The 27,383-nt window shown below is 23.3% G+C and overlaps 1 protein-coding gene and 1 long non-coding RNA gene across 8 annotated transcripts in view; one reads left to right on the top strand and one right to left on the bottom strand.

The window, feature by feature from the left end:
* The window catches only part of LOC126903727 (solute carrier family 12 member 6), a 170,516-nt gene that overhangs the window by 90,594 nt on the left and 52,539 nt on the right, over positions 1-27,383 (top strand). Inside the window, exons 1-2 of one of the 6 annotated variants that reach the window (XM_050682155.1) lie at positions 20,757-20,894; positions 20,994-21,042. The exons of the other annotated variants lie outside the window; for them this stretch is intronic. Of the exons in view, the coding sequence (XP_050538112.1) occupies positions 20,865-20,894; positions 20,994-21,042 (79 nt within the window). The 5' untranslated portion in view covers positions 20,757-20,864. Of the gene's footprint in view, positions 1-20,756; positions 20,895-20,993; positions 21,043-27,383 lie in introns of those variants that run through there. 6 annotated transcript variants of the gene reach the window in all.
* Positions 1,788-23,235, bottom strand: LOC126903748 (uncharacterized). Of its 2 annotated transcripts, none has more exons than XR_007703581.1 (4): positions 22,929-23,235; positions 20,430-20,618; positions 6,824-7,080; positions 1,788-1,954 (listed from the first exon to the last, which is right to left on the bottom strand). It is a non-coding gene; the product is annotated as an uncharacterized LOC126903748 (long non-coding RNA). The 2 variants fall into 2 exon arrangements; XR_007703582.1 differs by lacking the exon at positions 22,929-23,235 and adding an exon at positions 21,731-21,879.

Genomic DNA, 27,383 nt, shown 5'->3' with positions numbered 1-27,383 from the left:
CTAAGAAATTATTGTAATTTATTGTTTATACCCGTTTTAACGACAAAATGAATTTGCACCTTTCTTACCGTAAAAACATTTTGATCCTTAAAATATTTTTCTTCAACATAAAAATCGAAAAGTGATCAAATTTTATTATATAATAGAACAAGTAAAATAACGCTATTATGGAACAATTACTTAGCGTGCTCGGATTTTCAAAAAAAATTTTTTCAACGAAAATACTCGGTCACGAGACTCAGGAAAATTATTGGTGAAGGTCGGAAATTTTCTGCCGCTCTCTCACAAGCGTTTAAAAATTTCAATTGTTTTTAATGAAAACGCTCGTTAACGCTAGCGTTTTACGACTTAAGGTGTGAAATTTTCACCAGACCCGCTCAATTACATTTCTAAGATATCATACAAAAATTAATTCAACCNACCAGACCCGCTCAATTACATTTCTAAGATATCATACAAAAATTAATTCAACCCTTTCGTTTTTCACCGTTTTACGACCTTTTTTTTAAAAAAAAAAATCCATGCGCATTGTTTTAATATTGACTCATTTCTACGCATATGTTTATTGTGACCCTTAATTTGTAAAATATGAATTTTTATAACTATTTAATTTTCTATTCAATTCATTGTTAATAAATATTATTGTTGTCATACATGAATTAATTGTTAACTATCCTTTTTTTTTGATATTATGTTTATTAATTTTATATATTATGTTTAGTTTATTAAGCGTACTTCTATTATGATATTTTCTGTCGATTTCTTTTAAATATGTTTATAATATAAATTTGTTTATATATATACATATCTTTTGTTTGAAATTTTGATTTACAATTATTTTACTGTTCAATTTTACTTTTTTCACTTTGAACTTTTTATTTTCCACGCAGAGTTTATATTTGGATACTATTTTGCAATTGGGCATAGCACTATATTTTTTATATTTTATCAAGAAATGTTATATGTTATATATAAATAAATTATACATATATTTCAGGACGGTATAATTATATAAGTTTGTACATCTATTATCAGAATAGTACAGTATTAATGATGTTATTTATTTCATATATGATTTAAATGTCTGCGTTTATCGTAAAAATTGGGATCCATATGACAATTATCCTGTCCAACGTCAAATTACAGTAACCAATATTTTTAATTAATCACTCTAATTATTCTATAATATAAATAAAATTATTGTAATTATAATATTAATAATTATTTTGTATACCGGGGGCGAAGTTAAGGGGGATATAGGCGGTTGCCACCCTTGAATCAGCGCTATCATATTTGTTTTTGGGTAAATTCTAAGAAAGAAGAACCTAATGAACTTTTTTTTTTGATCATCACTTTGATTTTTAGCAAAAAAAAAATACTATAGCATATATAGCATTGTATAGCATCGAAGTAAAACAAATTAAATACCTTCCTAAAATAATTTCTCAATATGCTCAAGGGGAATACCTCATTAACGAACGTCAACTATATACCTAATACATTTTCTATATTCTCTTTTTGAATTTTACTGATTTTAATAATTCAATTTTTAATATATTTTTGTTATACTGATTCTAATGGAATATTTTTCCTGCAAAATACTTATCGAGCCCGGTGTAGCCGGGTACTTTTACCGGAATCAGTAGCCTACTTACGAGGTTGGCCTAGGCGAAGTCTATTATTAGATATTGTTATAGCTGGAAGATATTACATTTTGCCAATATATAATTTATTGAAATTTTAAGTAGGTATTTAAAAAAAAAAACTAAACCGCTTATTAAGTCACATATTTTTTATTTTTATTAAACTTTTGAGTACAGACAGATTACATTTTAACGTTCGAAATTTTCCTTAAAAATTTTCTCTTGTCTATTTTGTTTTAATATTGCTCTCATTCAGCTGTATTTCTTTCTTTTGATCCAATAACAAACTATAAATCTTGATTTCTATGTTTCTGCAATGGACGTAGGAAAAATTTATTGGTTTCGATTTACTTTAGGAAGTATCTTACTCATAACATAGACTATCCCCAAAACTTTAGATACTTTGTTCATAGTTGTTTAATGTAATACCATTTAAACTTTAGACAGATAATATTAAAATTTCAACGTTTAATTTTGTAATATCAAAATTTAATTAAAATAAAATAACGAAAAATCCAATCTAAACCATAACATACCACATTAGAGTAAAAATATATATATATATATATTTTCAATCCGTAGGTTGGTTTACAACTCCAATTCTCCATTCAAAGATATAGCATTTTTTAAATAAATATTTAATAACGTGTAAAACGAATGGCAATGAAGTATTTAGTGTCTTGTTACTCAAACATATACATATAGGAAAACATTATGAGAGTAATATAATTTTTAATATAAGTAATTAAAAATTTAACCATAAAAATATTTATTTTTAAAGTCGAGTTTTTTTTTTTAAAAATCGATAAAACTATCCGGGCAATAACTTGATATAGGGTTTTTAAGATTATTTTAAGGTTTTTAAAAAAAAAACTTTAAAACTCACTCGTCTTGCGTTTTAATAAAGAAACCTAGGTTCTTTCCAGCCCACGAAATTATGCATAATATTAATTTTTACCACTAAACCATAATTATAATACAAAATATTACATAAACATATATATGTAAAGTAAAATACATTATTTAACAAATTTATGATTTTTAATTAATATAAAAATATAGTAACTTTTTAATTTTTGTAGAATAAACGATTTATACTTCTGCAAATCTAGTAACCCTTGAAAATAAATAATATATCTGTACAGAAACAAAGTTAAACGAAAATTTTTAATCAATTTTTAACATACACCATTGTTGCTTTATTTAAAATAAATCTTTGTTCTTTCTAATAGTGGTATTGGTTTTTCTCGCTCTCATAATAACTGTTTTTTATATTAGATGTAGCAGAAATTATATGATTTTCACAGAAATTCTTAGCATAACTTCTAAAAAAATATAACGAGATTGCTGAAACTAAATTGTTATTGGAAGTCGTCACACTTGGCAATTTTGCCTAGTTTGAAGTATAGACTTCATTTGTANTACATTTGTTTGAACATGCGGTGATTGATTACTTAAGCTATATACTTGAGTAATTACACTAATGCTAAAATCGCTTGAGGTTTCATTGGTAGTAGCTAACGATTTGATATTCGGTTGCAAAGAGTGATATGCCGGAGATAACTCATAAATTTATGATTTCATAGACGTATTTTTAATTATAGAAAAATTTATTGTACCGTTCGAATTATTTATTAATTGGATATTTTCAACAAAATCATGTGGTTTATCCTTTATATACGTGTTATGATATTTTAAAGTGCTCCGTTTTTACAAAACGTAAAATTCTAAAAGTATTGAATTTAACAATTTACTAGACACTAGTTAGTTTGTGACTATTAGTTTTTGTAATATTAATTGTAAATATACAAATTTAAATATCAATAAATAACCATAACAATAATATAAAACGGATAATATTATTTTTATTTTAATAAATTTAAATCTTAGGTAATTCGATTCTCAAAATTTTACGTATAGTTTTTTTTATAGATATATATTTTTATCACCGAGTAAATTCTACTTTAGAATAAAAAAATAAGTATTCAAAAAATGTAATTTTTAAAACCCTTCTTTTTAATTACCAATATTTATTTCTTTTATATAGGGAATTTATAATTATATCATTATAATATTTCAATTAATGCATAGAAATTTTTAGTGAAATTTAAATTATTTAATTTCATAAAAAAATTCATAATAGGTTATTAAAATTATATTTGAAAATAGTAGAATAGTTTTTTGAATATAACAAAATTAAAAAAATTAATTGATACTTAAATCACTTTAAATTTTAGGTTTCCTTTATTTTTTCTGAAAAATACTTAAATTAGATTAATTTTTTTTTTCTTTTCTTCTTTTAAGGCTAATATCATTTTTTATTTCAGGTATTCAAAACGTTCAATGTGTTACTATTATTTTCATAAGCTTAGATTCCTTTTAAAATACTTAAATGAAAAAAATAAAGTTATATAACATAATTTCACTATCGTATCATTTTTTTTTTTGTTTTATACGAAGATACAGTAAAAAAAAAATGGAGTAAACTTGGAAAATAAAACCAATTAGTTTAAAAAATCATTTCTAAGAATCACATTTAATAAATTTATAAAAAAATTTTAATTAGAGTAATATATTACTTAAAAAGAAAAAAACCCGTTTAGCATATTTTTATTGAACGGTTTATTATAAAAAGTCAAAAATATTATTATTACAACTAGAGGTAAGACATAAATACAAAATATATAATATCATTTTTTAATTTTCCCATTATATAAAGGTTATTATATTATTATATTATTTTGTAATACGTAACAATTTGTTGAACAAAATAAAGAGAATATTAATTAAATCGACTAGTATTTGAAATAAAGAAATATAATCATGTTACTAAAAATTTCAATGTAAATTGTAAGGAAAGATTTATTAAAATAATGCTTTTTTTCGACTCAAATACGTTTTTGACAAATATTTAGTAATATAAACGTAAAAAAAAGAACTATCCAACCCCAAAAATCAATGTTCTAATAACAATAAAGATCGTTTATTTTAAGCAATTCAATAAGACTGTTTTTGTTTGTGATACGTTATGAACAGAAAAACCTTTTTGTTAAAACAGTGGCCTCATTCATTTTCTACTTAGTATAGACTGCTGTTACTAATTTTTTACGGATGATAAAAGCCATTTGCTTTTATTTAAAAATCTATTAATTGAAGCTACTTAATAAAAATTTGGGGTTTGAGATTTTTATAATTTCTATAGAGGATGATGTTGTCTTTCATATGTCAAGTAATTACAAATCATTACATCGGATAGTATTAAGGGAGTACCGGGGAATGACACCCCCCTTTAATAAATGCTTTATATAGTATTTTTTTCTTTTTATGTTTCTTTAACGTATTTCAAATCAACTTGTTCACGTATAATAAATTAATTTTAGAAATTTACAAAATAAATTTGAAAGTATACTTGTACGCCAAACTTTTACGAGCTCTCGCTTTTCAATGAAAAAGATAATAAATATTTTCAAAATTTGTATTTAAAAAATGTTTTAAAATTATCTTGACCTACAAATATATATTGCTTTAAACTAGAATACTATTTTATCAACATTATCTGTTTATTTACCTATTATGATTTTATTAAAATAAGAGGAAAGAATTTATTAGATAACGTGCAGAAAAGGCGATAAAATCATAGATGTTGCGTCATCACCCTTAAAAAAATCATGCGTTCGTAATTGATATCGGGATGATTTGCTTTTGTATTTCAAAAATTTAAATTTTTAAAAGACACAATTGAAAATTTTAATTTATTTTTGCTCTTTTAAAAATTTGCTAAAAATGACATCAATTTTTGAATAATAACCACAAAATAATTTGCCCTCTAAATAAAATACTATCATGTCAAATTCAATCTCTGATAAAGATAAAAGAATAAAAAGATAAATAAATAATATGTTATAAAACTAATACTATAACAAATTACAACAGTCAAAGAAAACTATATAAAAAGAAAACTTTTACTATATTAAAGTGCGTGATTTTTAAATTTTAATAATTTTATTATTTTTGTACTTCACTTGTTTTACCTTTTAATTTTTTATTATACGAAACATTTTACTTTTTATTCTACAACAAGTATGATAAAAATATTTTAATATATCATGAAAATTATTTAATTTAAAACAAGTTTATGACATGTTATAAAAGTGAATATAATATTGCCAAAATACCAATGAAATGCCTTTGAGTGTTTTATGAACGAAACAAAGTGGAATGACGTCATTTGAAATTAAAGCATTATCTGTAATGACAACTCGAATTACGTTCTAATTTTATGAGATTACCGTAAGCCATCCCATTCTATCACAAATGTTTACCAAAAAAAAAACTATTTTTATCAAATTATGTATGTTTGTGACCATTTTTATCATTTGCGATTGTCCTAGTTTAACAGAGGCCGAGATAAAATAAAATATTTTATTCAAATTTATTTAAATTACACATTTTTCAAGAACCCTAACAAATAATGACTGCAAAAATAACTTTCCATTAAAATTTTATTATTATTGTATTATAATGAATTTATTTCAATATCAAATTTTTAAAATAAGTTAGTGCATTAAATATAAAAATTTAAAGAACTTGAAATAAAATAATGACGAAATAACAATTTTAAAATACTATAAAATTTATGACTTCAGCAATGGTAAGTTGATACTCTTTGGCGACAGTTGTTCTCGTCTGTAGTTTAATAGTATAGTTGAATTAATATTATTTTACGTCAAACCTAATAAAATTTCAAATTCCGTATGGTTTATGACGTTTCGTAGCGAGGTCCCAAAAGTGTTTCCCACAGGGAAAGAGTTAAAACCCCAAAGTTATCAGCTTAAACACCACATCGTGCGTCAATTACGTGGATATCGTGCGTTTAGACAATGTATTTTCTGTAAAAATATTTAAAAAGCCAGAGTAACACATGATCACACTAGGATCATAATTTATAGTGTTAGTGTTCACTATCAAACGTACAAAAAAAAGATTTTTTTTTATGAATTTAATCTGGTTCTAATTTTTTTACCAAACCCTACGTCCTATAAATGTTTATTAATTTATGTACAAATTTAATAATTTGAGAAAAATCATGCAGTTTATTTAGAATTTATTATCTAGCTGTTAAAATAAAATTCGTATTTCGATAGACTTGTACTTAGACGTATTTCATAAACAATACATACATAAAATTGTCGACTTGTTTGTTTTTTATTCCATTTTTGATATTGACTTTTGTATGATTCTATTATACATCTTAATAACCCTTTGCTTGCGCACATTTGAGTGTTTGAATTTTTTGATATATTGTTCTATTTTATCAAGATCCTAAGGTAGATATACATACACACTTGTAATCTCCATTCATGTTCTAACGGCTATAAACTTTTTGAACGAATATGAAACACAGCGACACAAAATTAAACTGCCATGCCTAGAAATTCTGAATAAATTATACGCATACATAATACTTATATTATACTGCTCATGTTTATAAAGTGCATACATATATTTTATATAAATAATGAAAAAATACTTAATATAATGTAGGTTTTTATGTTATAGATATTAACGTCACGTTGATTTATAATAGAAAACGTACGAAATTTTCTAAAAACAACTGTCTATACATTTATACATGTATTTTTGTCATACCTCTTTACTATAATTCATATATTTTATCATAATAAACTAAATTTTTGAATAAATCATTTTAACAGTACAAATTTTTTTTAGTAAAATCATAGCCAAATACAACTTTTAATATATTATATTGTATTGTCTATAGATTAGGTAACCAATATTTGATGTGCAATGGATTTTAAATGATAACTTAATACAAATGATATAAATTATTGTTTTTATATAGAACAATGTTATTTTTGGTATCATTACGACATTATATTAATTAAGAGAACTTATTTTTATTGTGTTCTATTAATTATATATATATATATATTATTTCTTGATCAACATTTTCAGTATTAAGATAAGCTGATTAATGTAAAAAAATAAGATATACTATCTGAAATTAAAAATCACGTCCGGGTTTGCCAGAAAATACTTAGTTTTATTTGTGTAAAGATTTATATCGGAAAATGTCTAAAAGAAACATTTAAACATATCTAATATAATACGCTTATGCAATTAGATAAACATAAATCTTTTATCGCAATATTTATAGTACTTAAAATTTAATTAATTAATAGGGTAAAAACACTATTACAACTGTTAATAGCTATTATACATCAAAGCCAAACATACAAATTGATGCAAATATTGTTATTAATTTTCTATCATCAACATTCATTCGTATAACATACATAATTTTTAGTGGACAATTCGACTTAAATTAACTTGCTTAATTATTTAATTAAAACTATTAAATTTAAAAAACGAAATTGACAATATGTTATTTTGCAAGTGTTATCACAAACTATTAATTATTAGAGTATTTAGTACGCATAATATAATAAAACTACCAAATTCGTACTAAAATATTCGCTTTTATTACACATCCGCACTGAAGCAGAAATTTCCAGCTGAATAAACTAATTTCTTTGTATATATTTTCCGTTTTCGCGAGATATTTATATTAGTAAAATGCTTAAAATAAACCTGAAGTTTTTGAAATATTTGTAAGTCCAGATAAAATCTTAATGTTAATAAAAAGTAAAAAAATACATTGATAATAATTACATCTAAATATATATATATTTATTGTATCCATCTTTAACTATTGATACTTTAATAAAAGATATACATTCATGTAAAATGTTTAATAACATTAATTAGTTTTTTTTAAGATATTAGTCAACGCCATAACTATCCTGTGGGTATTAAATAAATTAAAAAAAAATGTATTGTTCAATATTATTTTATATTGTAATTTTGTTTTAACTATTTATTGTTTAAACATATAATAAAGATTAAAGGTCGTTTTTTATATTCTATGAATAAAAAAAAATAATCTTTTTTTTTTATAATAAATTATATCAGTAATCATAAAGCATCTGCATGCCATAACTTAATAAGAGGTTTCAATCGGAATTTCCTCTCATAAGCTGTACGATAGACAATTTAGTATCTAATCAAAAATCAGTTCTATTAATAAGTTCTCTCATGTAGCCTACGAAGGGAACATAAATTTTGAGACAAGATAATTATTTTTTAGATTAAGAGATTTTTAACGTAGTCCTACATGTTTTTTTTTAATACGAAAAATATAAAAATAAGTTACAATAGAAAAAAGTCAATTTTAAAGAAAATGCAGTGATCCAATTATAAGACTAACTTTTTATTAAATTTTGAACATTATTTGATGGACTGACATTTTATATGAATAGTCAGAATATTTATGTCAAAAGAAATTCGTGTCAGAAAACTTTTTACCGGTTTACAATAAATCTTAAACTAAATGTCTTTTACAAAATTCATATTTTTTCATTAAGATATTGCTCAGTTTAATAGCGAACAGTAATTCAAATACAGGAAATTTTAATTAATTAAATTGTATCAGAATTTTATTATTGCATATATTATATTTCTATTATATTTTACTCCAGTAGTGTGTTTTCTCTTATTACAAACAAAAACAATAATAAAAAAATTGACTGTCAATGGAAAAGTTACTTTTTAAAAGTATGAAGTATTTACTTAAAATATATGTTTTTCATTATATATTGGTAACACTAAGTCCTTTTTTTTCTTTTAACTAATTTCCATAATAGCCCTGCTCACGGCATGCAGTGTTTCATCAAAACAATTCTTAGACAACAAAATAAAATAATAATAAAAAAACCCTAGATGAATGTTTGAAAAAACAAGTTTTATGATTATTAGCTAAACTCAAGTAAAACAAAAAAGTTTTCTCTTTCATTTTGTCTAAGTTTGAAAAGAAAAGCAGTAAGTAAAAGAGTAAAATTTTATATATAGTGAAGTATTTCATTTATATTATTTCCAAGTTTTAATATCATATAAGACTTTTAAATAAAAAATTTAATCGCTGTTGTGTAATTTTTACATGAAAAATATAATACTACTATGTGTAACTGCTACATTGACTAATTTTAACATTTTTATTTTTATTTTATTTTACAAAAAATAAGTACAATTTCTCTTATAAAAGTATCAAATTTATAAATAATTAAAAATGTATGATTGCTTAAATTTGATACCTAGTATTTTCATAATTTGCTATAGATATTTAATGGAATATTTTTTTTCGTAATAATGATTAAAATATAACCATATTATATTTAATTTTTTGAGTTGTCTTTTAGAAATTATATTTAAAATTGTTATGCGAGCACAATTTAATCTTAAAGTGCTTTGCAATGTTAAGCTTCACAGCAATATTTATTGTTGAATATATTCTTTGCTGCACTTTTTCATTTTATTACGGACGTCTAAAAATTAGAAAGGGTAATATACTCGTCCGTCTTGATATTCCATAACGCACTACCGTTAGAGCCATGACCTAATAGTTTTCGAACCATTTTCAAAAACAATTTTCTCTAAATAAATAGGTTTCCATGCCTTTGTATATAAAAGAATGTTGATAGCCTTATCTTATATGAGATGTCGTATACAAAACCCCATCAATTTGCTTTTTAATTTTCTAAACAAATAACTATTTGTTATAAATTCATTACCTATAATGCGACAAATTTAACTTGTAAAATAATAAAAAATATAATTGGTTTATAATTTCTTTTTGTTAAATGTCCTATTTTTATATATTAAATTATATTAAATTTTAAAGAATTCTTTTATTTAAATACACAATTCAGAGATTTCATACAATTTTATTATTTTGAATAATATTAAAAAAAATTCAACTTTGTAAATTTTATTCTAGTATAGATTGGTATTTATTTTTACAACTTTCCATGTAAAGTTTCCACTTTATTTCGCTGCAAAAACTTCATATTTATAAATATTTGATATCAATCCTTTGGTACAGAAATAAAACGATAAATATTTAAAATTAACCTATTCTTCAAAGTGTTTTTTTACAGTATGTTTGTTTGACCATAACACATCAATTAATACGATAAATAAAATTTATATCCACAAAAAATATTATTGCTTCATATTTTTTATGAGTTAAGATAAATTTAAAAATATGATGATAAAAATTTGTTTTCAAAAAATGTATAGCAAATATTCATAATTTCTAGAAAAAAGTGTAAATTTAAGTTACAAAAATTAAATTACATTTTGAAAAACATAATACCATATTTCAATGGTAATTTTAATATTTTTACTATTTTTCATCGGATAATTTTGTATAAGAAAAAATGTAATTTTAAACTTTATTTCGACGTAAAGAAGTTGGTCAATTTATCAATTATAATTTTTTCGAAAAAATTAAAAACTTAGAAATTATTAAAAAAACATTAATGTACCTTCAAGAAAATATATGGAAGTATTGATTTATAATTTTTACTGAAATAATAAACAACAATGAAATTCTATACGATAAAAGGTATATTTTGTTTTTAGTTTTCTATCGAAATATTAGGAAATGATTGATGGAATTTCTAATAGTACAATGTTTGACTTTATTTCTAAGTACACAAACTTGAATTAAAGATATTTCATCATTGGTAAGTTTAAATTTTAAATATTTAAAGTACATTTAATAACCATGAATCTCAATGAAAATGAAAAACTAGATTAAAAATAAAGATGGATTCCCATCATTTTTGTTTTTGTAAATGATAATCTTTAGATAAATATTAGAAATATACAATATATTAAAAATTAAAGTGTAATTTTGTTATTTTAATAATTAAATTGTAGTTTCCTTAATTTCCTTTGTGTACACCTTTTATTATATCAGAAATGTAATTAGCGACTAATCGTTGATTGATTATATTTTAATATTCATTAGTGCGAGGTCAAATTAAATTAATAGATTATGCACAACATCTTTGATAATTGATGATTATTATTAAATTACAAGGATTATATTATCAACTTTAATGTACTTCACTTAAGATAACTCGTTTGAAAAAAATTAGTAGTGATGGACATTTTCGAATATTCAAACTATTCGAATTGTTTTTATACAACCGAATAGTTTATTTTTAGCATAAATATCAAATATTTAAAAAACTATCGAATATATTGTGTAACTATCGAATATTTTTAATATTCGATTAGTTTTTGAATGACTATCGAATAGTTTGAATAGTGGAAATCTATCAAATAGTTTGATAGTTACTATTGAATAATTTCCATCACTAAAAATTAGTATTAACTATTGTAATATTATTTTACTATTCCAATGTGTGGCACAAATAACTCAAGAAGTTAAATTTGTATATATTTACAAGTTCGATAAAATATTAATTTTGGTAAATTTTGTTTAAAAATTCAAAATATTTTATTTCCTATTCTTTACAATCAGGTTAAGTATTCTTCTACACTCATTTTATCTTGTTCTACTTTAATTTTTCTTTTTTAATCTTAAGCAATTACAGTATTAGTAACAATATAATTTTCTTTCAAAATACTTTATTCACAATTCAAACGACCTATTTTATTAAAAAGATAACATGGAAGTATAATAAAATACACTGTTATGTTATCTCAAATGTAACAAAATAACGGTTTTTCTATCGGTAGTTTTAAACCGTGAGTACTTCACTTTTAGAAATTTAATGACATTTTGATAGCTGATAGGTCCATGTTATAAAAATAAATGGAGTGTCAAATGGAAATTGAAAACAGTCGTAGTATGACATCATTATAAGCATTCGTACGCAAAAACAGATTAATGATATTGAATAACTCTTAAGGCAAAGTCAAATTTCATTTTTTCATGCGTATTTATACCAGGAAATCTTCAGTAATTTGTTTTTGTATTAAAATTTTGTAATAATAAGTGCATATAATGATAATCGATTGGATGATTAAAGATAAAAATACTACCGTTGTGCGAGTTAGCAATAAGTTATAAGCATTCTTAAATTGAAAATCAACATTTTTCAAAATAATAAAAAATATAGTTTTTTCGATTATAATACAGACCTGAGTTATGAACAACAAAGATCTTTTAGCTACTCGATTATATAAGTTACACTAAATTACTAAATTTCGGTCTACATTTATGTATACCATTTTTACTTTGTTCATCTTCAAAATAGGCTAGTATTTGTCACAAATATTAAAAGGCACATGGTAAAAAGAGAAATATTATAAGGTAGTCATTTTAATAATCATTGAAAATGAAATAGCATTAAATAGCTGTCTATAATTTATTTTGACTACTTATATTCACCTGAAATCTTTATAAAAAGGTTAATTATACCAATTAAATTTAAATTAATGAGGATTTTATTCAGATAAACGGTTTTATAGCAAGTTTAATATAGCAAGGAACATCATAAGTCAATCAAAAAAATTTGTTTCCCAACTTTGTGTGATTCATAATGATTGTAAAGCTATAATTTAGGAATGGAATGGCAAAAACTTATGATTTATAATGTCTCTAATTCTTATAATTTATCTTATAAAAATATAATAAATAGCAAATAATATAAATAGACAAGTGCTGGTGTATATCAGTAAAATTACAGAGATAAACTTAATCCACATTTTTAATAATTTATAGATTTAAAAATGTTTATACTTATTAAAAAGTATTTAAGTAATTTTAATAAAATTAAGTAGTTAAAAAACTGTAAACAAAAAACGTATAGAGAATTTTGGTGAACAGCTGAACACATCTTTTATGCTAATTTAAATTTACATATTTCCACTCTGTTGAACATTTTTCTTGGGAATAAAATTGAAAAAAGTCATTTAATACGACATTAGTCGTGTACGAGCACTGCATATATTGGTGGTTTGAACAATCGTTTGAGTCTAAAAATAATTGTATCTCTGCTGTCGACAGCGAATTATATGTTACCTTAGTTTATTGTCACTGAACATGAGAGTAATATACTTTGGGGATAACTGAAGCGTATGTATCAAATGGGTTTTGATGTGTTCGTTTGCAGGCGTCTATTTAATTGACTTTGATACCTAAAATAACTGAATAATAACGCATAGAAAATTTGAAATTACTTGTTAATAACTCATACATAAGTATTATGTTAGAACGTCCATTAATTACTTATGGACAATGGTTTGTGATATTATTTTATAAAATATCATTGAATATTAAATCAACAAATAATAAAGTTGCAAGCATGAACAATTCATTACCTTAAATCATAGGTAAAACTTTGAATCATAGCCAAAAATTAATTTAGTAAAACGATATTAAGTACTAAAATGAATTTCATAAATCAAGTTCTTAGATTTATATATCAATTACATAGAGAAAAAATTAGATCCTAATCCTTTTGTTCCGACTATGGTTATATTATATCGGAAATCATTTGTTTATATTATTTTAAACAGCTATTGTGCCATTATCGTGCGTATCAGCAAAACTCTTGTGTAATAATTACATTATTTGTGATGTAAGTTTAAATGAATTCAGGATTAATCGCAAATGAATAGAAATAAATACGGTCAAAACATGATATTTATAATCAAATTACATTTGTTTGTACCTAACAATAATTTGACGACTCTAATAATAGCACCTCGGGTTGTTAATACAGTCTTTACAAATTAATTGCACAGAACTCGTCCAAGATACAATTAACATAAGTTTCAGCAAACAAATTGGTACTATTTTTTGGAAAGAGGAATTCTTTTTCCAAATTAAAATTTTATCAACTTATGTTTTTTAATCGAAATATATATATTGTTATTATTTTATAAATAGATATATTTTATTTTTTAGCTAAAAAATACTATTAAAAACAAAATAAAAACCCAGCACAATGGGGTGGCGGCACAGTGGGGTCGTGGCATAGTTGGGTCCAGTATAGATGATATCTGACAGTGATTAAAATCACTATCATAAAAAACGCTTCGATGCAAATCTGTAGATAGTGTTTAATTTTAAAAAATTGATGGATAATTGCAAAAGCAACATCAACTTCTATTAAAATAAAATACAAAACCCATAATTATCATACAAAAATAGTATATTTTTCAATATGGTAGCCATTTGCGTATAGAAGATAGATCGTCGGGACAAATTTTTTTTTTTCATTTTGTAGTACATAAAATAAGCTTTAATTTTATATATGTTTAAAGGACGCAGTATTTCCGGAACATTTTCAAAAATTAAGTTGAAAAAGTTATTTTTTGTAAAAAAGTTACTATTTTAAATCCTCCCAGTGAGCAGAATAAGTGTTAGATTTTCAAAAAAAATTATATCAAATGAAAGGGAAATATCTAAGGTTTCAATACAAAAAAATATTATTTTTATTTGTTCATTTTTGAAAAAGTTATGGCAGTTTTAAGTACAAAAAACATCCCGATAAAATGTAATTTTTATCGCAAACATTACATTTTTTTTTGAATTTTCGACAGCCATTTGCACATAGAAGATAAGATGTCGGGACAAATTTTTTTTTTTCATTTTATAGTATATAACATAACCTTTGATTTGATATATGTTTAAAGGACGCAGTATTTCTGGAACATTTTCAAAAGTTCTATGTTTTATACAATGTTGCAAATTTTGAACGACACCTATATAAGGGGAAATTGTCCAATTTTAATAAAAAGTATGTCAAATGAAAGATGTACTTATAATGTATTTAGAAAAAAAAAATTGTGTTGATATATACATTTTTCAAAAAGTTATAGCATTTTTAAGTTGAAAATTTAAAATTCAAAATCGAAAATTTTAACAAAAAATAGTGTTTTTTAACTACGGCAGCCGTTAAATGTAGAAGATAAAGTGTCGGGAAAAAATTTTTTTTTTTCATTTTATAGTATATAAAATAAGCTTTAATTTGATATATGTTTAAAGGACGCAGTATTTCCGGAACATTTTCAAAAGTTCAGTTGAAAAAGATCTATGTTTTTTACAATATTTTAAGTTTTGAACGCCCCCTATATAAGGGGAAATTGTCCAATTTTAATAAAAAGTATGTCAAATGAAAGATGTACTTATAATGTATTTAGAAAAAAAAAATTTGTGCTGATATATACATTTTTCAAAAAGTTATAGCATTTTTAAGTTGAAAATTTAAAATCGAAAATCGAAAATTTTAACACAAAAATAGTGTTTTTTTAACTACGGCAGCCGTTTAAATGTAGAAAAAAAAGTGTCGGGACAAATTTTTTTTTTTCATTTTGTAGTACATAAAATAAGCTTTAATTTGATATATGTTTAAAGGACGCAGTATTTCCGGAACATTTTCAAAAATTAAGTTGAAAAATTTAATTTTTGTAAAAAAGTTGCTATTTTAAATTCCCCCCATGAGCAGGTTAAGTGTTAGATTTTCAAAAAAATGATATCAAATGAAAGGTAAATATCTAAAGTTTTAGTATAAAAAAAAATTATGTTAATTTGTTGATTTTTCAAAAAGTTATGGAAGTTTTAAGAAAAAAAAGTGAAAAAAATGACAAAATTTACCGATTTTTAAATTTGTAATTTTTTTAGATATTTCCCCCATTTTCGGGGAACGAGAGAATTTTTTTCAATTTTTAAGGGTAATGTCTCCAACAAGATACGATTTGTGATCTTTTGACGTATTTTTGAAAGAAATCGGTCCAGTGAGAGCTAAAAAAAAGTGGCAACAGACACAAAAAGAAAACAAATCTTAGTAAAACTAAGACCTTCTGAGCTTCGCATCGAAGCTAAAAAAAAGTTTGTTTTGTTTTATTTAATAAAAAAAAAATGTTAAAACCATCTTTATTATTTATACATTTTTTCTAAGTTTCTTTGGTATATTATCTAGTTGAATTTTTGTACTTGGAATCTAAAAATTAATTTCTTTTCTATTTAGACTTAATTTGTTTAAAAATGTATTATTTGCTTGCAAAAAATAATAGTTTTTTGAGTAAAATCTTTATAAAATTAAAAATTTTACCAATATAACATGTGAATTCCTTACATTTCGATGTCTTAAGTGGTTATTTTTGCAAAAGGACCGAAAAAAACTTTTTTTTTTAGTGAGAATGCTACCTTTGATACTAGTTTTTGGATATAAGTTACAATAAAGTATATATTTATCTAGAAATCAATTTCACATAAGTGATGCGAAAAGTTGTTTAAATAAAAACTAAATATATAATATAAATAAAAGAATAAAAAAATTAAGATTCTATCAATATTATGACTATTTAATGAAAAAACATTTAACAAATAAATATTTAAATCCATAATGCAAAAAAATTATTTTTCCAATTTTTGACATTAACAAAAAATATATAAGTCCACTTCGTCGAGTCCAATAAGACTCGACCACATTTTACTAATTATAAGACGTTAAAGATAAAATTTATGTTATCAGTTCGATAACAAAAATATTAATATCCATAGTAGAATAAATATAACGAATAATGGAGTTGATAGCAGTTCTTAACCTTATCAATTAATGAAAAAATATAGACATCAATTGAGGGTTAAAAACTGATTTCACAGTTAATATGAAATGAATACTAACTCTATAATTAATTTGTACGAGACATTGAACTAACAAATCATAATTTTATAATATTTGTCCAACTTAAAATATAAATCGAAGACAAAAATAATTGAAGACTGTAATAATAGAAGCAAAATTTACAGGTAGAATTATTAAGATAATTTAAATGGCTTCAATTCCTTGCATATGTTTGTATATGGTCAATTTCTATTTTAGCTTCGATGCGAAGCTGAGAAGGTATTGGTTTTACTATGTGTTTATTTTTTTTGTTTTTTTTTTTTTTTGTGTCTGTTACCACTTTTTCTCAGCTCTCACCGAACGGATTTCTTTCAACGATACGTCAAAAGATCACAAATCTTATCTAGTCGAAGACATTACCCTTCAAAATTGAAAAAATTTCCCTCGTTCCCCGTAAACTAAACTTTAAAAAAGAAATTCTAACTCCATAAAAAAAATTATTTTAGAAAAAACTTTGCTTAAAAAATGTATTAGAAATCATATATTAAATAAAATATACTATTTTTACTCTTAAATTACTAAATAATGCATTTGAACTTTTGTTATGATATTTGTTTATAGAAATAGTACAAAATTGTATATATTTTTGTTGAGATTCAAATATCAATTTAAATAGCAATAAAATAAATAATTATTTCCAATAATGTAATAAAGCCAGTAATAATAATTTTCAAATATTTGTTCATCTCAGAACTGGAATTGTGGAATACTATAACAACATTATAGTATGATATCCACCATTTGATCTACAACCATTTATCTTTTAAGTGAATACTTAGTAATAAATACTATTATTTTAATTTTTAAGTTTTTACAAATTATAAGTTATATAGTAAATTGAATTAATTTTACAGGTTTTATTTTAAAATTATAATTTCTATACACGCCATTTAAGAAAGAGAACATGCAATATTAATAACAATACAATAGTGTAATATACATGTAAATAGGTACTTCATGAAATTATAATACTGTGTTTCCCAAAAACGACACATTCATTTGCATTTCCTTCATTGTACTAACAAACGGATGTTAATATATTTGACAAATATATTTTAGCATCAATAATTCAATTCGAACTCGTTACATTGATGTATAATTAGCATTTACCAGTCTTACCTATCTACATTTGCAATATAATACAAAGTGTATAATGGACCAAATTAAATTGACTATAAATTAATAGATCTTTTAATAAACTACTTGGGGATAGTAACTAACAAAATAAATATGTATTTTTAATTAAACGGAAAAGATATTTATATTTTTTTTTTGTTTAAAGGAAATATGCTTATTTTTACGAGGGAACGTCTTATAAATAATGACGAAGTCCTGACATAACTATCAAATAATAATAAATAATGTTCAATAAGTAAGAAACGGGTTTCTATTATTCACGTTATTTATAACAATTGACCTGTTTCCTTACTCACTGAATATTGTATTTTGTCTCTTCCTTTTAACTATATCTCATCAATTTTCTAGTATTTGAAATTATTATTCATACATTAAGATGAACTTTTTCTTTTAATCAAATTAAATTATAATGATACAAAGTAAAAAATAATGTTATGTTTTGAATATCAATTGATATTTTAAATATCAATTTGTACAATCATTAAGTAGTAAGTAGTTAGAGGGGATGGAAGTAATACCTATTGTGAGTTTATAATGCTACATTTTAATAGTCATTTTATACTATGTAAAAAGCAAAAGTTATCAGATAGTAAACACACTCTAGAAAAAAATATCTCAATAATTACACATAGACATTGAAAATCTCTGACGCACACAATGTAAGATAAATTACGATAAATAGTAATAACAACATAATTTTGTTATCAAATATCAAATATAATTATTATATTTGTGTATGAATATTCGATACTTTAAGTCAAAATTATAATACTTGTGTGTAAAATTAACGAGTGTGTTAAAATATCGTTTATTTCTTATAATATATAGTTAGTAAAAAATCTTTAATATAAATCATTAAAAGACATATTCATCGCCATCGTTTGTATACCCCACTCAATTTGTAAATCCTTTTTAACAGAATGAAAAATGTCCAGGAGATAAAAATATGTGCAATGAACAACTTAATTTTGCCAATTGAATAATTTGCAACTGTTTTTTAACAATAATTTTTAGTAGGAATATCTTATTCTGAATAATTACAGACTTGTTTAAAATTTAACAAGTAGGGGAGCGTAAAAGTCCCAAGATACCGTTTGGAACGGTATTTTTATTAAAATAATTTTTTTACTATAATTTGTTATTAAAATAAAATTTAGAATCTTTTATGGGCCTATCCTATCCTATCTAGATCAAACAAAAGCATATTTAAAAGTTCATAAAGGGAATAAAATAAAATATTCAATTAACTGACCGAACCTCATACAATTAATTGTCTCATAGTTTGTGAAGACAGGTTTAAAAAATCCTGAATTCGAGTCTGGTAACGATACTTAAATATCGGTACTTATAAATATTGAATTAAAAAAAATAAATTTACTAAGATCAAGCTAAATTAATTACTTATCATTTTTTAATTCTTGGTATAAATTTAATTAAATAAAGAATACAGTTTTTCTTTAATTTTTTGCTATTATTTTTTGTGCTTAAATCGGAGAAATTAAAAGCAGTTCTAAACATTAATTGATAATAGAGAAAAAAAACAGTAGTTAATAATTAATGTTTACTAAAAAGTTTCTATTACTAACGGGCAGCTGCCAAACTACTGTTCACAAAGTAAAAAGGTTAAAAGAAATTTAATTAAATATCATTAGGTGTACGAAACAGAACTGAATTGATACAAGTGCTAAAATTTTATACTAAAATACAAACCAATAATGATTCACCAAAAAACTTCTGTATAGGTAAGACTTAATAACGCACGTTAGTATGTTATATCGTAACTTAGACTTTTAGTAAATCAGTTACATATTTCTTTTAAACAATACGAAAGTAGAAAAACTGTGCACATTGATCAAATTTATTTCTAAGGATAAGTCAACAATCGGTATCAGAGGTGATTAAATTTAAAAGTATTTTGAATATTAAATACTTTTTATCGATACAATATTCCTTTTTTTGTTAGAACCCACCCAACCTATTATTGTAAATGATAAAATTACATTGTATATATTGTATGTTTTCTGTTACTAATTCAAATATAAGTTAATACTATTAACGAAATTGAACAATTACCAACTAAGTAAAGACATATATTACAATATTTATGTTTAATGATTACCTGGCGATAACGATTATTCTTCAACCAATTCAACTGAATAGTTTTTATTATAGTATTATGGCAACTCCAATAACCACAGATATTTTGTCTATGATTAGTAGTAATATTGTCCAAATGTTCACAAACAATAATCGATCTCCAGTTTAATGTTATAATTAGATTGAATTATCTGAATGATTGGCTTGGCTCCTTTAAAATATAATTTATCATTGCTAAAGAGAAAAACCTCGCACGTGTGTGATAACTTCTATACATATTTCTTAATGTACTAGACTCCGTTACACGTTTAATGGGGAGGAAAAACCAGTTGCACTTGTATTAGAAAAATCGTATTAATATAAGCTATGTTGTGTCAATAATTTTAACGTGACAGTTAATCGCGATAAACGATCGCGTTAAGTCTGACCCGGTAATTGTTTTAGACAATACGCGAATATGCGCATTTTTGGCTCACGGTGCACCGAGGTAATAATTAAAACAATATTTAGCGAAATTATCTATTTTTAGAAACTAAATGTTTCCTAATAATATTATCATAATTATTATTTTGTGTGTTAATTTAAGCAAGCACAGTGTAAATGGGAATCCTATAAACAAAAAAAGGACATACCAGGTAGTATTTTATTTCAAATAATATAATATGAAAACCAAAATATATATATTTTGTTACCATTGTAAAGAAAGTTAAATTTGAGTGATTTTACAATAGTTTACGTTTAAGTTTCTGTATGTATCTATGCATTAATACAAACAAGGATGAGACTCGCATTTTTATTTAAAACATTAAAGAAATAAAATAACTTTTGATATCACTGTAGAGAATAGCTCCGATCTTACTACTTAATTAGGCTTGTTGATAGATATCCAGCATGTCCACTATATGCCATATATATTAGCGACAAGAATTTTTTTAGATTCTTTATTATATTACAAATTTTATTAATCATATCTACTTAAATAGTGTAAAAACAAGTTTCTTTTATGTATGGTACGCACAATTGAAGTTAAGTTTTTCCATTTTTATGTTTAATATAAATTGAAATAAATAAACACACAAAAAATGTTTAATGTTTTTAAAAAAATTAATTTTCACTAAAATGTATACTACTGTTTTATATTATTTTATATAAATTCTATTGGCAGCGATGCTATCTTTTTTTTAATGAATCCATAATTTACATTTTAGCTGGGAGTTTTGTGTAAATAAAGATATGTAATTATTGAAAAAATTTAATTTGTTTTAAAAAGTTTTAGTGCACATAAAATAATGTTGCTTTGCTTCTTGAATACTTATTGCTTACCTGAAAATGTACAGCTCACTTATTATTGTTTACCGATAATTTGTATATTTATTCTTATATTTAATGAATTCAATATATTTTTTACGAATAGCATGTAAATTGAAATGTTTTGTGCTATCATATTATATAAATTTGGTTGGATTTCATTTCATTGTAACATTGAAATAAAATACCTGAGAAAATAAATATGCTCAATATGCTTCTGTGCAAAATAAATAGAATTAAATTAAAATATTACAAGTTACGCATTCTTAAAAACTAAAAACACAACAAGTTTTTGAGATAAAATTTTATCAAGATGGATAAAAAAATCGTATTGAACCATGTTCCTCAAAAGTAAAAAATAATTAGCATTAATACATATAATATACGAATTGATCACTTGTGATTAATATAATATTATTGAAAACTAAACATATTTTTTAGTAATGTTTGTGAATTTTGAGTTAAATATTTTTTACATTTTTTTTGTTTTAAATTAATATTTAAAATATTTAATTTTAAATTAATGTATGCAATATTTGTTCTCTACTGATTTGCTTAATTTTTTCAATATGACTTAGAATTGACGGTTGTTGAGGTGTTTCCGTTCTTCTGTTTAATTTTATTATCGTTCAAATCCACCAAGCAGACGTAAATGTCTAAATTAATACTTCCAATTACATTGTGTTCATTATACATACTATATATATATAGTAATTAAAAAAGAAAGAATTAAAAAAATGTGGAAAGAGTGTTTTGAGAAAGGTGAGAGTTACTATTTGTTGCTTTTAATAGTAATATTTCTCGGGGTATGAGTACGTAGATTTGTAAATCACGTAATTTGATAGAAAAGTATAGTGATCTTTATTTATTAATATAAAATTTATTGTGAACAATTCTCACACTCTTTAATATCAATAATGCAACGAGTATTGACGGTTACCAATAATAGGTGAGATTGAGCCACCTTATGTGTCTACCCAAAGTAGTATGGTATTTGTATATGAACCTCCTATTTAACTCCTGAAATAGACATGTATCAATGATCTAATTGTGCCAACCAACTCTGTACAAACATTATTGATTTATTAAATTTACTTAGTATATTTTTTTATTATTAAATCACTTGATTTTTCCTAAACCCTACTTAAACTTTATAATCATAAAACTTAATTCTAAATCTCATAGATTTTTGGTAAAATTATTAATTATCTACCTTGATGTTTCCAGTGAATATTCTGATATGAAATTCACAATATAGACGCGGCCGATCACTTCTTGCGGTTAGTTTTCACTATTGACACTTGAGAGATGATTTCAATACTAAGTGTGAACTGTGAACAGCTGAGTGAGTATGCGAGGACAAGACTGCTTTTTATTTGGGTTTTGATATTAATTTTGATACTATTTTTAAATACAAGAAGTGATCATTGACGCTACTATTATTTCTTTATTAATCGTTTTGTAGTAATTTATAACAATTATGTCAACTATCTACATTTCTTAATTTTCTACGTTTTTTACATAATATCTTGCATATTATTTATTACCCAACGTCTTATATGTTACTATGCTTATTTTTTATTGCTTTTTATTTAGTTTGTGTAATTGATATATATTTTTTTATTTATTTTTTAACAATATGCTATACATATATATAGCATAACACATGGCGTTTCATTTAATTTGTTAATTAAAATTTTAGTAACAATAGTAACATTATTTCATAGTAACAATAATAATATCTATTATAATATATGTTATATTATAATATATATATTTAATATACACGTATAATATAAGTAACCTATTAACTGCCAAAATCCTTTATTAATCTTGGTTGGATTAGTGTTACTGTTTATAATGTGTATGACACGATAAAATTGTTTACAATTTTTATGTTATTATACAGGGTGTTCAATAAGTCAGGAAACGGGTTTCTATTGTTCTCATTGTTTGTAACAATGAGAACAATAGAAACCCGTTTCCTGACTTACTGAACACCCTGTATAGATTAGACTTATATAATGTTCAATTTAGTAGAATTTATGATCTAATATACTGATTTGACCAGACAGAGTACTTATAATTTAAATTACAATTAATTCTATTTCATTTGTTCATTATTGTAATAAAAAGAAAATTTTTAGTACTTTGAAATATTTTTATTATCTGTATAAAAACAATGTTTTTTTTTTGTTTTAAAAAAATTCCAAAAAAAAGTTTAACGAAAAGGTTTGTTCTTAGTACTTTAAAACGCCATTTTCCACGAGAAGCCATTAAAATTTTACTTGATAAACTTCGATACGAAATATTTGATTTTACATATTTACAGTAAGGTGTTATTTTTTAAAACAGTTATTAGCCTTGGTTTACCGGGGGGTTGTTACAATACCATTTTTAATAATTTTTAGTAATTTTATATTATTTTTTATATATTATTTTGAATAAAAAACAAATTAAAATTTTGTTTTATTTTACATCAGATAATTTAAAAGTTGATATTAATGTAATAATTTTATTTAAGTAAAGAAACTATTACAATATTATAAAGAATGGACTAGTTAAATGTAACGTCTAATAGCCTCGTGTAAATTACTACCGCAATATTGCTGGAATACGCCGGATACCGAATAGCTTCCGTATATATCTAATATTTATATATCTAAGGCCCTTGCCTAATTTTGTTATTTTTATTTAATACTCATTATGATCTTATCTCTAAATACTTAGTATTGTTTTGGTACTTTCTAATTGAATTTATAAATTTATAATTTTCTGTAAGTGAGATTATAATAATATTTTAATATATTATGTTTAGAAATTTAGAATAATCTAGGTCAAAATTTTAATCTTGAAATATATGATGTTAAAATATCTCTTTTTTAAAAGATCCTATAATTCTTTATAGATATTACTCAAGTTTTTAATGTTATTTAATAAAAGTTAATATTAAGCACGTTATTAATTGTCATCCACATGGTCTCTTTTTTATTTTAACATTTTTTAACTATGTACGTTAGTATTACGTTTGAAAAATAATAAATTATTTAATACTAAAGTATACATAAAAAGTTTAAATAATCCTTTGACAGTTTTACTGTCATTTAAAAAGCACCGACTTAGGGATTTACGCTAAGTACTGTGGGTTGCATTTTTAAACATTTTTCAATATTCACATTAATTTACCACCAATAAAATCCGTCTAACAGAGATTTATAAATTACTAAAATAGTTTTCTTAACTTAAAATTTTTTTTATCTGTTATTAAAAGTTTAAAATTTTAATCTAACTAAAAAACAAATTTCAGTCCATATTTTTTAATTCTCTGTTTATAATAATTATAATGAAATTTTATCAAAATGTATTTGTTTTTTATTATGTGTTATTTCAATATTATATTATATTATATTTAAAAATACATTTAGTTTTTTTTCATCTAATAAAGTAGTCCCATTAACATTATATTTTGGTACATTATATACATTTACACTAGGTAGATTTTGTAACAAGAATTTCATCTACGGATTCTCATTCTTGTCTTAAGTTAGATTTATTTATATATTTAAAGTATGATAAACGGAACTAAAAAATATTACGTACTTTAAAAATCAAATCATTTTAGAATTGTACGAAATACAATATGATAAAATAAAAAATAGTTTCTAAATTTTAGAAACATATATTGTTTTAGAATCTAAAACATAAAAATATGTTTTGTAATAATATGTCTATTATTAAAATAATGAAAATTTTTTTTTTTTACCATTTTGTCCTTCAAAACATTGATAATGATCACATCATTAAAAATAAATTTTCTTCTCTAATATATATATTTTTAAATTTGATATAAAATGTTTAAAAGTTGAAACATGCGTTGATTATAATGTTAATGTTCAAACAGTTGTTCAATAAATATAAGTAATCTTCATCTTTTGTCTGTTTCGTGAAAACACGTACAGATAATGTCATTAGTATGAAAATCCTTACATTCTTTTTTCATTGTAAAAATAGCCTGTTATTCACTATGAAAGTTTGAACATAATTTATGATAGAATCTATGTATCGCAATAAATCATCAATATCATACATTTTGTGTCAAAAATAATAGCTTCCAAATTCAAGAAAAAAAATTATTCGGTAGGTACAGAATAGCATAATATATATTGTAATTTTCTATAAAACTGTGCATAATTAAAAGTAATTCGTGATTTTAGAATCCACTACTATATTAAAATCTGTAATGTTTCTTATTTCATATAGACAGAACTAGGAAAATAGTTAAGACCTTACTTGACCTTATGCTAATTTTCAATTTATAAATGTACAGTAGTACATATTATTCAAAGTCAGAGCTGAAATTAGATTTTTGGAGATTTAGGAATAATGTTTTAGAGATCTTTGCATGCCAAATAAAATAACGGACCCCAAAAACATTAAAGTCCAATCCTCTATAATCTGTAAAATAGCGCAAATAGGAAAGCCAAGAGGATACAAACTATTTTTTAAGGTAATTTAAGAGAAATTATTTAATATTTTCAAAAATTTTATTCTAGTTGTTACTATGACTGTAACTCTTTTCTCTCTTTTCTTTTATAATTATTATCATAAATTTTCTAGCGAAAGTAACAAAGATAATTTTTTTTTTTATACTAGAATCCAGTTGATCCTCTAAAAAGGGGGTCTCACGTAATTGCTTTTAAAAATCTGCCGTCAAATTTAGTCATGTTTGTAACAATAATTTAAAATATTTCTGAGACACATTTCAATTAATATCAATAATTTTATTTATTAAAAGTTTGATAAATTTAATTGTATCAATATGGAAAGTATATTAGTGGAAGATATACCTCGGTAAAAGATATGTTTATATTAAATATACAGTTATATTATATTATATATTACCATTTTTTTTTTATTTAAATAAAACGAAAAAATTATATGCTTATTTTCTAGTTTTTTTAGAAACAAAATTTTTTAAATAAATATTTATCGAAAAAAAATATAAGTTACGGCAATGGAAAAGCTTAAAACGATTCATCGAAAATGATCAACACTTCTTAAACATTGTTTTTATTAAAAAATATTGCCTAAATAAATTATCTAATTTGCACAAAATAAAACTTTACTTTAATAGTTGGAGAATTCAATTATTTCTAAATTAAGAAAACAAATAATGTTGCATCTTATTTTCTTAAAAATTGTATATTTTTGCACCAAATCAAAACAGTAGTTTAAATGTGTTTGAAGAAATTCACTGTATACATAAAGCTGCGCACGCATTGAGTTCTTCAAAAGACGTCATGTAATCACCACACCCATTTATAGACACAAAAGTCTATTTTAGATATTCACATAGATGTTATTTTAAAGCAATGATTCCTTTAAAAAAATTATAGTTATCAGCTCTGTAAGTTTCTTAAGAAATAAAAATTAAGCGTTTTTTCTTTTATATAAGACAAAAAAAAATAATGACATATAGTTAAATTTAATCAATACTACATTTATCCAACCCTATTCAGTCCAAACAACAACAGTTTGCTTCTTCCGAAAAAAGTGATAAATACCTGTTATTTTTAAAGAAAATACTAATTTTTTCATGTTTTAACTTAATGTTTTAAATGTTAAGTAAAACTTCTTAATTTTGTTTAATTATGATGTTGGTTAAAAT

Source organism: Daktulosphaira vitifoliae, unplaced genomic scaffold (assembly GCF_025091365.1).
Source record: "Daktulosphaira vitifoliae isolate Bord-2020 unplaced genomic scaffold, ASM2509136v1 Scaffold_4, whole genome shotgun sequence".
Taxonomy (NCBI): Eukaryota; Metazoa; Arthropoda; class Insecta; order Hemiptera; family Phylloxeridae; genus Daktulosphaira; species Daktulosphaira vitifoliae.
This window is presented reverse-complemented; position numbering and strand designations above follow the sequence as displayed.